The sequence below is a fragment of the Myotis myotis genome, unplaced genomic scaffold (genome assembly GCF_014108235.1).
Source record: "Myotis myotis isolate mMyoMyo1 unplaced genomic scaffold, mMyoMyo1.p scaffold_m19_p_8, whole genome shotgun sequence".
NCBI lineage: Eukaryota > Metazoa > Chordata > Mammalia > Chiroptera > Vespertilionidae > Myotis > Myotis myotis.
In genome coordinates this window covers 56,110,973-56,125,959 of record NW_023416390.1, presented here as the reverse complement: position 1 = coordinate 56,125,959, position 14,987 = coordinate 56,110,973, and the positions used below count along the sequence as shown (strand labels likewise).

Below are 14,987 nucleotides of genomic sequence, written 5' to 3'. Positions count from 1 at the left end.
AATTCTATCTTCACAAAATCTCTGACATTCTTAATTGCACCCCTTCCCTTTGCCAAATGATTTGCTCTTGCTTCTTTTTCAGTCATATTCCCACCTGGATGCATGACCCCATCACAATTCTGTCATATCTAAACATAGCAGTTACCCTTAATTTCAGTTTTCTGATATATCATCTTACTTGCTTTTCATTCTACCTCTTTTCTAATAAATACTTTGCAGTATATTCACTTTATTAATAGTATAGAATATGAAATCAAACATGCATAAATATGTGTGGGAAAAGCAAAAAGGGAAATCTCATTTTCCATACCCATATTCCAAAGGAATACGCAGTTCGCGTTCATCTGTTACTCTTCTTCTTTTGGAAGTGCCTTCAAGAAAATTCATCCAGTTAACATAAAAGACTAGTTTACACAGATGACAATTTTTTGATAGTTTTGAAGCTCCTCTTTAAATAAAAGATCTTAATGGCTTGGATTATCAGTGTTGTTCTGCAACTTATACATTATTTTTAGATAGTTCAACAAAACACATTGTATAAAGTAGAGGGTTTCTTTGGTCTGCAGGACAAAAACTAGTCTTTCTCTCCAAAGAGAATACAAGGCAAGGTAAAAATATATAGCGTTCCTCTGATTTCGTTGTTTAAACATGGCTAAAGTAGTAGTAAAGTTTCAGGAAACTATATACTGTTGATTTCTTTGAAAATTAGTTTTAAGATGCTGATAAATTCCAACTCCTGGCCCACACATTTAAAAGTAATATAATGTCTATGTTCATATAAATCCATATTTCAGTCATATTCCCACCGGCATGCATGACCCCAACACAGCAGTTACCCTTAATTTCAGTTTTCTGATATATATTATCTTACTTGCCTTTCATTCTAGCTCTTCAGTGGGAACATGACTGAAACATTAAAAAACACTAGTAGGTCTTTTAATTGAAGTAGAAAGAAATCAGATTATGATTACATGTAAAATGTTTCATAGATGACGACCAAGTTTCACAAATACAAATACATACATTTTAATTGGTTGGATATCATATTGGCATGTGGCAAATGGGAGCAAAACTAGAAATTTCTAAGAAAAGAGTGAAATAAGTAAAACGTAGTATTTCACTATATGCCTCTATATCTTCTTAGCTATTGAAATGAGAATAGAGAATAGTTTTGGAATGTTAATGTAAAAACTTTTAATGAAGACCTCTAGAAGTTTATAAAAGGTCAAATAGAAAAATATAGATGTGGTGTGTTAATGGAATATTAATGCTACTCACTAATACAAATGACTGGTGATGTGTTGGGCAGATATGCAATTGAATCTTAAGTAACCAAGTGAGCTCATTTTTATAAAGTACAAAAAAGTCCACTGTCAATCAAATACTAAGTTGTAGAAGCATAAACTAAACACAGAAGCAGGAAAGTATTCAAAATTAAGAGCTGTCATTAAGCAGGTTCTAAAACTGTAAGCACAAAGAATAAAAATGGAAATGGGTCATATCCTTTGAAAATACATGCTGACCTTTCTTAGCCAACCTAACTCTAAGCTGAACACTCGATTCCAATGAGATCATCCTCAGACCACTGTATAAATAAAAATTCTTGCTATGGTTTGCCTTCTACTTTACAATAATAAAAATAAAGTGTAGGTACCAGAGTGTGGACTTGAAGTAAGTGTGGAAGAAGGTGTGCCAAGAAAAGCAGGTGACTGGGATTCAGAACATAAGGCAGCAGGAGCAGAGCCTGGGGCTTTTGCTATGTGGAGGTTACGAGGTGTTGAGTGAGCTGTGAGACTGATGGAAGGGCTTTTGACAGAGGAAGCTGTTTTATTCAGTTTCATTGAAGTTTTCTCTCCTTCAGTATCACTATCTGATTCATCTTGGTCTTTATCATCATCATCATCATCTTCTGATCCTTCTGTATCTGATTCTGAATTACTATCTGATTCTGGGAAGTAAAAGAAGCATTTGTATATTATAACTAGATAATCACCAACAATTTTCAGTTTGTACCTAAATGGAATAGTTCAGGAACCAGCATCTGTGAATAAGAACTCAAATGAGCATCTTCCTGAAGCTTAAATGTAAAAATTACTACCTGGCAAGCTATATAAGTACAATGTTCGCAGGCTATAAATCCTCAATATTCTTCATTAAAGTATCCATTTTACTCTCAAAACTTTACTCATAAAATAGGTCTCCTCATATGACCCTATTCACGGGATGAGTTTTGCTTAGTGGCTTTAAATCACTTTTAACTTAATGGAGAAACAAAAGTGTAGAGGGAATCAAATTGATTATTTAAATTAATAGATCTCAATAGCTTAAGAATCGTAGTTCACTATGAGAAAGAGCAGATTGGGACTACCATCACCTTTTCACCTGCACTTTGAGATGAAAGAAAACAATTTTCTGAAGGAGATTCCTGGCTTTTTTGGCTGCAGTTATTCTATGTAGGTGTTAGGACTCCATCATGCTTCTCAGGCTTCACAAAAGACTGGGATTACTAACACAACTGTGTGGGGGGGGTAATTTAATATTTAATAATTAAAGTTTGTTCTAGCAATGTCGTCCTATAAATGCATCCATTCCTACAGGTATGTAAAATCTATTCCTGGATTAAACTTGATAAACATAGGACTGATATTTGTACTGTATCTTAATGGCTTCCAGAACAACAGCTTTTGTGGAATTGTGTTTTGTGTAGTATTATTTGTCTACATTAAAGTTCATTATGAAGCTGTCTTTGAAAGATGTTAATACTGGCATTCATTATCTACCATGCAAAGTTGTGTTTATGGGAACACCAGAAAAAATATTACAGGAAAAGATGTTCTTACCCTGAGCAAGTAGCTGTTTTTACCTCATAAATACTTTACCTTGTATAACTGACTATATTTCCCTATTCATATTGGTGACTAGCAAATTTACAACTGGATTTGTGACTGACCAGTAACAAATCCAAAAACTTTGATAATATATATTTCATCTTTAAATTTAAATTTTAAGCTATCTTATATTTTCAATCTTCTGTGGAATAGGAAGGAAAGTTAAGGATAGAAAAATAAAAAGAAGCTAACAAATAACAAAACAAAACCAGAAAGTGAATAAAAATAAAATCAGGAAGAATACTAAATGTTATTAAATTGCATTCTGATTGCTAACAGACATGCGTAGGGATTTAGGTTTTTGCTACTTTCTGAATGACTGTGACACATTTTAACAAGTAGCAGAGGATATGCAAAAAGGGATAAATTAGATGCGCGGAATTAAGTGAAAATTAAGCAACTTCATGATTTTCATGCGTCACTTATATTTGCTTTACAGTATTATTTGTTTATTGCTAAATGAATAACAAAGCTGAGAATTTTACTTTGGATTTCCAAATTCAGTTACGACTATATTTTACCAGCTCTCTACATAAATATACATAGCTGTGTGAAACATAGTGAATGACATAATCATAAGCTTGTGACTTAAGAATCTCTTTTAAAATGTTTTGGTTCACATAGCATTTACTGAAATACTTTAAATTTTTAAAATGGAAAATAACCTGATTGGCTGTCATCAGATTCATCATCTTCCTCATCTTCTTCATCTTCTTCCTCATCATCTTCCTCTTCGTCTTCATTTGAATCTTCAGAATCTTTACTACTGGGAATGTCTGAATCTGTTCCTCTAAACTGTTCCACTAAAGATTTTGCAGGATGAGAGTGATGTTGTGTTTTTACTGGGTTTGCATTATTGCTAACTGCTTTTTCCTTCCCTTGACTATGGAGTATGGGAGAGGCAGATGGCATTGCAGCGGTTTGATTGCCAGGGGTCCTTCTTCCACTTGTACTCAAATTTACAGGTGAGGAAAAAGGGGTACTACTGGCAGTTGCAATGTTCTCATTGATCTTACTCTGCATTTTAGTTTTGGTAGTAAGTGCTAGAGGAGCTTCTTGAATGACACTTTGAATAACTCCATTTGGTTGGTGATTACCTAAAAGTGCATTTGTCAAGAATGGATTAGGGTGGTTGTTTTCTAGTGTTTGTTTTGGATGTGCTGGTGAACTAGAGGTTCCTTTAGGATTTGACAAAGCTGCAATAACCTTCTTCAGGCTCTTGGAGGACTCCTGTTTCTTTAACTGTGCTGGAAATGTCTGTTTATATTGTTCCTGTTGAAACATAAGTTAAAAGAAGAATTCAACAATAAGAACAACAACTGCCTGCAGTATCTGACAACTGCTTATCCCCAAATTTAAATCATGATTACAAGTGCTGTAAAAGTAGTGGCTGTGAAGACTGCTAGTTGCCGAACCTTGGCTAGACATAATATACGAAAATGCAATTAGTCTTACCCTCTTACATATGTTTACTGACTGTCCCCCTCTCTTTACTATTGCTCCCATTTTTTCAATAATCCAAGCTTGAAACTCTAAAATTGTTAGAGTTCACTTTTCTCCAACTCATTCATATTACTATGTCTTTGGATTCTTTCATTAAAATATTGCTCAAACTTAAGCCATACCATTTCTTCCCATCCAATTCAATATATGCTTTACACAAATGTCAATTAAATCTTAATATTATATATTAGTCCCTCAATCAGTCCCTCCTCCACCATTGCCAACTTTAGAAAGTAAATACTTTTCATATAAAGTGCATACCTTTCTAGTCTAACCTGTCACGCCCTGTGCATGTTATACTTTCACTACCTCCACATTTTGTTATAACTATTTTCTCTGCATGAAGCATCCTCCTTTTAAAAATTTTAAGCTGATGAAATGCTGTTCATTCTTCAAAATTCAACCAAGCAGCTTTCCATGCTTGTCCCAGCCAGAGCACGTATGCCTCTATCCTTTGAGAACCTTGACCTCCTTATAGTCTGTCCTGTACAACCTATAGTCAATGTGATATGAAGCTGATGGAAATGCTGGCTCAACATTCTGTGGGGCCAATTTTAGGGTGCCTTCAGCATATTAGCATTGGAAAGAATATAATAAAAGTTCAGAAAAATTATCCTTAGGAAAAGTTAATTTGTAAACCACTAAGCCTTAAAATTTACATCTGTAAAAAAGGAACAAAAAATTATTTGGCTAACAGAATTGTCTTGAACAGAGTAAAATCATGGATTTTATTTATTAAAATGATATGCAAATATAAACTGAAGTAGGATGATTAAAGCATTTTAAGTTATAGATCAGAAGATAAAATTCTGTAATGAAAATGGTTGCCTTGAAATTAAAATGAGCAGTGCTCTCAGCATTGACCTGGGCTCTTAAAATCAAGACAGCAAAGATTTGTGGTGGGCATTTTACAGGGATAAATGCAGATGGAATGCCATACAAAATGACTTATGGAAATATTTTAAAGCACCAGTACTAATTAGCAGCACACAATTCCTACATGAACTTCTTTAGCTTATTAACATCTTCACTGTATTAATTTAGAAAATTAAATTATTAATTCTTTGTAAACAAAGACTATCACATAATATCTGCACCCAAGGCATTGCCCCATAATTAGTCAATATTTAATTAGTGAATAAAATATGGAAAATTACAGCAAATAATTGCAGTTGCCTTTTGAAAATAATTTTATAGCAAAATTTTAATATTAATATACTTTAACATACTTAATTTTAGTTAATACTTATATGATACTAGAGGGCCAGTGCATGAAATCTTTCACTGAAAATAATTTTATAGCAAAATTTTAATATTAATATACTTTAACATACTTAATTTTAGTTAATACTTATATGATACTAGAGGGCCAGTGCATGAAATCTTTCACAGGTAGGGTCCCTAGCAGATGCCGGCTGCCAGCCGGGGCCTCCCTTCCCCCAGCTGCCTGCCACTGCCGCCGGCTGGGGCCTCCCTTTCCACGGTTGGCCAGCCGACGCCACCCCTTGGTCGAACTCCTGGTCAAACTCCAGGTCAAGGGGACAATTTGCATATTAGACTTTTAATATATAGGATAACTATGCATACCACAGTATATTGTATAAGTATATGTATAATGTATTTAAACTTCATATTTACATATACTGATTTAAATTTTCAGCAGAAAAACTTGTATTTTCATTTCCTAGAGCACAATTATGTCACATAGTCATTTTGTGCTTTTTTACAGGTAGTAAATTTTCCCTCTAAATATATAGGATCAAAACAGTCATTAAAACAAAAACTTTCCCTTTAGTTTTATATTTTGTATTTTAATTTTCTGAAATTGATCCTCTCCTGTTCTGAAGAATCTCTTCCCATATATTGACTCTGAAGGTTTTAAAAAATAACCAAAGATATCCATTTTTATATCCAAGAATAATATCAGTTACTCTTTCACAGAAAACATGCTCTCATTTTTTATTTGAGGGGTGGAACATAAAAAGTAGGGGAGAAAATTGAAACCTATATAGTAGCAAATGTCTTTCTGCTTAAGATATCCACTTTGATGATAGGAATATAGGAAGAGATAGGTATGAAGAAGCTCTCATCTATCTCCAAGCTCTTGCTCCCAGGACTCAACCAGAGTCTCTGAAGACTACAAAAAAACCCTCTAGGCAAAACTGATCAAGAAAATTGATTCCTGGTCTATATATCCAATTAATGTATATTGATTTGAATTAAATGTCTACAGTGAAACAATTGAGACTATCATAGGACATAAAACAAAATTATTTATATTAGATTGCATGTAAAGAAAAAGAGTTGGTATAAGGGAAGTATTTATAAAATGCCCTAAATACTAGGTACCAAGAACAAGTAGATAAAGTCATTTAGAATTAAGTCTAATGTGAATATCCATTCACATAAAATACTTCCCATTAACCACCATTATTTCAAAAACAATAAATTATTTGATCTTAATCATGTGCTTTGAAATCAGAATGATCTTTGTTTAAGACATTTCTGCTCTTAAATTGTTATGTGATGTTGACAAGTGGCTTAATCTCTCTGAGCCTTAATATCTTTATCTCACACGGTTTTGTAAGGATTACATGAGATCATATGTGTCGAAAGCCTAGCTTGGCTACATCTATTAAGCAAATACTTAATAAGTGCTTTTCTAATAGGCAATCATATAAAGTTCTTTAAATAAGAAACTCTTTGAAAAACATTAAGAAACCTTTCATAATGCAAATACTTCTTGATAATTATTTGGTAAATTTATTTATCTTAAAGTGGAATATACATTAATGAGAATTAAAATAGCCTCCAAAATGTAATTTTTAATTTGCTTAATTTACTCATGGAAAGTCAATAATGTGATGACAAAAATAATATGTTGTTATGATTGAATGGTGCATTATAAATTATCACGTGCATAGTATTATGATACCATTGTCATTCCCTTTAATCAATGGTTCTCAAATCTGGCAATTTGAATCACCTGGGAAATATTTTGGACATGTAATACCTTAATCTCAAGACAAGAGAACCGGATTTAATTGTTCTGGGTGGTATTTCCTTTTTAAAGCTTCCTAGGTGATTCTAATGTACACCTGAGAATTACTTGTTTACATTCTCAAAGCTGCCTGATTTGTTCAAGTCATTTATGTTTGACCCTGTTCTTGATGTAAAACAAGAGTCAATGGACTAGAACATTGTGACTTTTTAAAGAAAGGCAGAATATCATAGTGGTTAAGAAAATAACTCTAGTGCCATACTCCTAGGTTTGAATTCTAACTCCATCACTAACTAGCAGTGTGATTTTGGGAAAGATCTATGTGTCTCAATTTGATCATCTTTTACTGGTCATAACAACATCAGCAGCACTAATAGATATTAGTATTCAATGAATAAGTGCAAGTTCAGCACTGAAAACAATGGCTGGCAAACAGTACATGCTCTGTGATTGCTAGCAAATATTTAGGATGTGTAATGATAATTTTTATAATCAAACCAGTGTTTAAACAAAATAGTATTTTTCTTCCACTCTGAGCTCATTCTAAAATGTAAAGTATTGATCATTTAATTACTAGAATTTTACTGAACATATGGATGTAGACATATCGTAAATAAAATCAAAGGAAGAAAATCAAGTTGAAAAAATTTCTCTGATGAGTGGTTCTGGTGTTTGGATAAAAAGAATTACTCAAAATATTTTGTATTTGATGTAATTCACTAAGAATGGCAAAGGAAAATGAGTCTTTATAAAGAATTTTAACACTTAAAATTGCTAAATTATAGAATTATAAAGGTAAATGACTCAAGAATTCATTTCTTTAAAAATATATTGATATTAGAAGAAAAGGACATTATATTTTAAACAAAAGTGATCATGAAGTATATCTTATTCAAGCATATTTCTCTCCTTAATGTTAAATCATTAACCCAGGGGGAAAATGATTTGATTGTGTTGCCAAAAATATATTAAGCAGATGTACATACAAATATAAAATCAGAGAAATTTAGTTTGCTGATGTGCATATTTGATTCCTGGTGACTAGAAAAAGTATAAAAATAAGAGAAGAATTTAATTTAAAACCTGCATATTATAAGGTTATATAAAAGCTCTTTTCCTAATAATAAAATCATTCTATAAGTAATTTTTAACTCACCCGTTTAGATCGCAATTCACTGGTCAAAAGACTAGATTCTTCAGAGGTATTTTTATTCCCTGCTTTAAGTACATCAGGAGAAGGAACTATGAGTTTCATATAAGTTTCCTTTTTGGCTTGATTTACCAAAGATAGAGGTTTCACATTGGACACCAATCCCGTAGACTGTATTACACTTGTGTGTTTGGTCACAGATTCCTCCTTTGCCTGAGAGCTTTGGAAAATAAATGGAAGCTGCTGTGACAAAACCTGAGGCTGCTTCTGCTGGGATTGGAATGATGAGTGGGTCTGGGATTCAGACACAAGAGGTAATGGCTGGTGTATTCTTTTTTCCTGGGCTTTTTCAGTTGCTTTCTGTCCATCCGCTTTTGGGTCTGAAATACCATGTAATAGCACCTGTAAATTAAAGTTAAAAGGCAGAGCTTAACATTTATTAAAAGAAAACACCAAGCAGGGAAAAAAGGAACTTTAAAAACTGTTCCTAGTGACCTGTGATAGATATCTACAGCGCAGGAGAAATACAGTTAATGTCTCTTTAAAATATTTCTCCATCTCCTATTCTGTCTTTTGCAAAACTAAGAATTTGCCCTGGCTGGTATCTCAGTTGGTTAGAGTATCGTCCCGATACACCAAGGTTGCAGGTTCAATCCCCAGTCAGGGCACATATAAGAAATCAACCAATGAATGCTAAGTGAAACAATAAATCAATGTTTCTCTCTGTGTGTGTTTCTCTCTCTTCTCTCTGTCCCTCCTTTCTCTCTTGCTAAAATCAATTTTTTATAAAAGTAAGAACTAAAGGCAATGAATCAGGATAAATAAGTTAATCCCTAAATATAAATACTGTGTAGATGAGGCCAAGGGAACTATTTATACCTGGTTGTTATTTTTATGTTGTGCTTCACTCTCTGAATCAGAATCATCATCTTCAGTTTCTTCAATACTTTGATCTTCTTCTTCTTCATCTTCCTCTAGATCATCTGAATCACTACTACTAATGCCTTCAGTTGAGGTGTCTGATGATGTGCCTGAATCACTATCACTGTTGCTAGAACTTTCCATAGCTTTCTTCCTTGGTTTCTGGATAAAAACAAGATTTTTAGAAAAATTAAAGTTTCAGTAAGAGGTAAGCTCTTTTAATTTTCAAATGATATTTTCAATCTCAAAATGTCACTTTAGGAAATAAGGAAAACTCACATGTTGTAAGGGTAATTATTCAACAAACTAATCAAATTAACTTATGTGACAGGAATTCTCCAATAAAATATACAAGCTCTGACATGTACAGGGTATGGGAAATCTCAATATAGTATATTATAAAATACAAGAATACTTTACAAAATAATAATTCCAATTATAAGGTTTATATACATGGAAGTTCTATAATTAGCTTTAGTCTTCTTTCTTTATGCAGATAGTGAGTTAGTAGCCAAATACTTACATATAATATGCCAAATACACCTTTCTAGGTGTTGGGCTACAATGATGCTTAAGATAAGAGTAACTGTCTTTGATAAATTTAAATTAAAATTTAAAATTAAAATTCTAGTGGTAATGGTGGTGGTGGTAGGCAGATGATTAATATAAAAGCAAATAATTCCATACAGTAATAAGTTCTATAGAGAAGATAAGACAGGTAGCAAAGGACTTACAAGCTGCTTTAATTAAGGTCAAAATTTTAATTTTTCATATTTCACATAAAAAAGAAAAATATGATAAAGAAAGATTAATTTCTGGAACACTTAAGATTCTATAGGAAAAAGGAAATCTAAAGTTAGAAGAAAGGAACATTAGGTCATAGAAAAGGAAAGTTTGGGGTTTAGAGAATAGACAATAGTAGTGGATAAAAAGAGGAAAAATCATAGTATAAATTATAACTAAATAACTATATAACTTTGGAAAAGTTAAAATTCTGCCAACAGGAAGACTGAAAGGAGAAATACTGAAATGATAGAGCAATAAGATTGAGTATAATCCAAAATTACTCAGGAATATTTCAATAGTGTTTGCTGATAAAGAACAAAATATAGAAAAGGTAATCAACCAATTACAAAAGCTATGGCCTTACAAATATGAAAGCTATGGTCTTAATAGAAATAGGGCCTTTCATGACTACTGGGCCTAGTGAAGGAAAGATAATCATATATCTCTTTACCAGGAAGTCTAATTTAAGCCATAGTTACAGATTGTAAATCTATACTCTTCCTTCGTGCCTTTTGAAATTTGATTCAAATCTAGTAAAATACATAGAAGTGAGGAGGTTCACTCCTGCTGTTTTATTTCGCTTTCAATGGTACTGTAACTGCTCCAAACTAGCAACTGCAATGCTTCCCCCAGAGACACACCTTTAATAAGCCAACTAACAGTTACCACCATTCCCTGAGCTATCTTCTCTCACACTAAAGCAGAAAGTGATGAGGAACCAAAGTAGAGACAAAAGGGAAACAATAGTAATATTAAGCCTGCCATTTGTTGGAGAAACGCTTCATTGCAAACAAACTGTTGTGTGTTTCTAAGCACCTATAGTAAGACTATGAAAATCATAAGAAATCTAAATTGAAGTTATCACTTTTGGTTTCAGTAAAGGCTAGATACGAAAGGAAAGAAATAAGGGAGCTATAGTGATCTAGCAGGAAGAAATAAACTCCTATTCCATGCCCAAGTCATCTGTGTGGTTTTTTTATTTAAAGACTAGAGGCCCAATGCACGAAATTCATGCAAGAGTAGGCCTTCCTTCCCCTGGCTGCCAGCACTGGCTTCCCTCTGGCACCCAGGACCTGGGCTTCCCTCCAGTCGTCAGCAGGCACCTGGGACCCAGGCTTCCCTCGCAGCCCTGGATTCATGCGGAAGGTCATCAGGAAGGTCGTTTGGCTGCCCGGTCTAATTAGCATATTGCGCTTTTATTATTATAGATGGCATGAGAAATGGGGCCTACACTTCTCAAGAGTGAAGTCTAGAGATGCAGACCCTAAATCTTTATGGTGTGATGTTCACTGGCAAAGTTTGCTGCAACCCACAGATTCCTAGATCCCAATTCCAAACAGCACACAGGGATTTGCATTAACATGCCCATAATGTGATTCTGATGCAGGTGGTTTTGCATAGCATACTCTGACCATGTGCAAAGAGTCTATGCTTTTTTTTATAAGGTAACCAATTTAGACCCTACTTAAAAAACAAAGGAGATATGAGCTGCAAGTCCAGATATTAGAAAAATGAGTGTCAATATCACCAATTTCATCTCCTTAATTGCTATTAGTGTGTGTGTGTGTAGTTAGTTCTTTTTCATTCACACATAATTAGATAGTATGTCTGTTATGCCATTTAAACATTTAAAAAATGAGTCTTCTTAGGTTCATCAAAAAATGATCAAAGAAGAGCTTATTAACCCCCCCAGGAACCCACCCCCCATTCAATCTGGAAAAGGATTTCAGAACCCTCTCCTTGAACTTTCGTTTCACTATATATACTTATTTCTTCCAATAAAATCTAGCACATATTCAAGGCTCTTATGTACTGGGGATAGAGGGGTGTGACAAAGAGACAGCAACTCTGCCCTAGTGGGATCTGGTGGCAGAGAATCAACAAACAATATAAATAAGGGGTTTTAGAGATAAATACCATGACTAAAAAACAGGATAACTGGATAGATAGTGTGTTTTGGGGGTGGGGTGGGGTAAAGATTTAGATACAGATAGAACCTTTCTGAGCTGAGACCTAAATGGAGAACAAGTGAAGAATGCTTCAATATGGGAAGCAGCAAAGGAAACAAGTTTAATATGTTCACAGAATGGGGAAGCCAACTAGACTAGCTATGGCACACACAGGGAACCAGGGACATAAGAGATATGGCAGGATAGATTGGCAGGGATCTTACCTCACAGGGTCTTGTAGGCCATGACAAGGATTAATTCTAAGTGGGATAAGAAACTATTAGAGGGAGTGATAACATATGACGTTGTAAAATCATCAAACCATTTATGTTTTGGCTGCTGTGTAGGGCAGCAGGAGCGGAACTTATTCAAACTTGAATTATTATTATTAGTTTTTTTGCCAACAGGCTGTGTGTATATTTTAGTTTGTAACTTAATTTGTTTAATTTAAAATATCTTTATTCTAAATAAACATGCAGACTACATGAGGGACTTGGACTTAAGGATATTAAGTGAGCAGTACAAAATGATGTAAACGTATAACCCAGGAAAGATTATCAAAATTAACTGAAGAATATCTTTTCAAACTACATAAGAAGAGGGCTAGGGAAGAAACTTTTTTAAAGCTTCTTAAAATTGAAAATTACTGGGTAAAAACTATAGGATCTTCTTCTTTAGCGACAATGCCCTTCATGTCCATTTTACTTCAACAACCTACTACTACAATTCATGCCAGACCACGTATGAGCCAAAGGTGCCCTTCTTCTGAAATCTTAAGTTCTAGTTTCCCTCATTTGATAACCCATGTCTTTCTAGTGTTATTTCTATGTAGATGTCTATGAACACCACTATGCTATCTCAGAATCGATCCCTTTTTATCTTTAGAGAGGTGCCTCTGTAAGTTTTTAGTTACTGGAAACACCTTTTACTCTAACAACACTGATTTTGTTTAGGGATGTCAATGTAGACTCCTTATAAGAACTAAAGAAAAGGATCTATTTCATATCCATGCCTCCAAAGTCTTGTTCAATGCCTTGTACATTGTTAAGGTACTGAAGATTTTAGCACTATTTCTAAGAGGTAGAATAGTGTAAGTTTTAAAAATATGGACTTTCGAGAACCAAGATGGCGGCATAGGTTAACGCCGGAGTTTGCTGCCTTGAACAACTACTTCAAAAGTGAAACTAAAAAACAGAACAGACATCACCCAGAACCACAGGAACGCTGGCTGAGTGGAAGTCCTACAACTAGGAGGAAAGAGAAACGCATACGGACACTCAGAGGAGGCGCAGGAGAGGGCTGGCGGCGGAGGGCGCGGTTGGCGTTTTCAATCGGGAGGGAGTCGCAGACTCTGAGCTCCAGATACAGGCGAGTCTTTAGGGACCCAGACTCAAACGGGAGAAGCGGGACTGTCTGGCTTCGGTCAGAGCGAGTGCAGCTTTCTCTCCGAGCTTTGCAGCGGGTGCTGGGACTCAGAGAGGCAGAGCCCCTGGGGACAGGACTGAGAGCCGCCATAACTGCTCTCTCCGGCCCACCCTGTTGATCCTGTGCGACCCGCCCTGCCCAAGCCCTGCACAGAGGCATTTGCCGGATAGCTTCAGGCAAAGGCTAGATTAGCACCTCCCTAGAGGACAGAAGTTCTCTCACTGCAGACACAGCTGATTCTCATAGCCACTTCGCCTGGAGGTCAAACCCTCCCTGGTATTAGCTACAACAATCAAGGTTTAACTATAAGACTGTGCACAAAGACCACTAGGGGGTGCACCAAGGAAGCATAACAAAATGCGGAGACAAAGAAACAGGACAAAATTGTCAATGGAAGATATAGAGTTCAGAACCACACTTTTAAGGTCTCTCAAGAACTGTTTAGAAGCCACCGATAAACTTAATGAGATCTACAAGAAAACTAATGAGACCCTCGATATTATATTGGGGAACCAACTAGAAATTAAGCATACACGGACTGAAATAACGAATATTATACAGACTCCCGACAGCAGACCAGAGGAGCGCAAGAATCAAGTCAATGATTTGAAATGCGAGGAAGCAAAAAACACCCAACCGGAAAAGCAAAATGAAAAAAGAATCCAAAAATGCGAGGATAGTGTAAGGAGCCTCTGGGACAGCTTCAAGCGTACCAACATCAGAATTATAGGGGTGCCAGAAGATGAGAGAGAGCAAGATATTGAAAACCTATTTGAAAAAATAATGACAGAAAACTTCCCCCACCTGATGAAAGAAATGGACTTACAGGTCCAAGAAGCGCGGAGAACCCCAAACAAAAGGAATCCAAAGAGGACCACACCAAGACACATCATAATTAAAATGCCAAGAGCAAAAGATAAAGAGAGAATCTTAAAAACAGCAAGAGAAAGAAACTCAGTTACCTACAAGGGAATACCCATACGACTGTCAGCTGATTTCTCAACAGAAACTTTGCAGGCCAGAAGGGAGTGGCAAGAAATATTCAAAGTGATGAATGCCAAGAACCTACAACCAAGATTACTTTATCCAGCAAAGCTATCATTCAGAATTGAAGGTCAGATAAAGAGCTTCACAGATAAGGAAAAGCTAAAGGAGTTCATCACCACCAAACCAGGATTATATGAAATGCTGAAAGGTATCCTTTAAGAAGAGGAAGAGGAAGAAAAAGGTAAAGATACAAATTATGAACAACAAATATGCATCTATCAACAAGTGAATCTAAGAATCAAGTGAATAAATAATCTGATGAACAGAATAAACTGGTGATTATAATAGAATCAGGGACATAGAAAGGGAATGGACTG

General features: G+C 35.0%; 1 protein-coding gene across 2 annotated transcripts in view; it reads right to left on the bottom strand.

Annotated features, from left to right (window-relative positions):
* Positions 1 to 14,987, bottom strand: part of BAZ2B (bromodomain adjacent to zinc finger domain 2B) — a 180,848-nt gene that overhangs the window by 135,974 nt on the left and 29,887 nt on the right. For both annotated transcript variants that reach the window (XM_036318585.1, XM_036318584.1), the window contains 5 exons: positions 9,422 to 9,625; positions 8,549 to 8,944; positions 3,554 to 4,160; positions 1,655 to 1,948; positions 311 to 371 (listed from right to left, as the gene is read on the bottom strand). In XM_036318585.1, the coding sequence (XP_036174478.1) occupies positions 311 to 371; positions 1,655 to 1,948; positions 3,554 to 4,160; positions 8,549 to 8,944; positions 9,422 to 9,625 (1,562 nt within the window). The remainder of the gene's footprint in view (positions 1 to 310; positions 372 to 1,654; positions 1,949 to 3,553; positions 4,161 to 8,548; positions 8,945 to 9,421; positions 9,626 to 14,987) is intronic.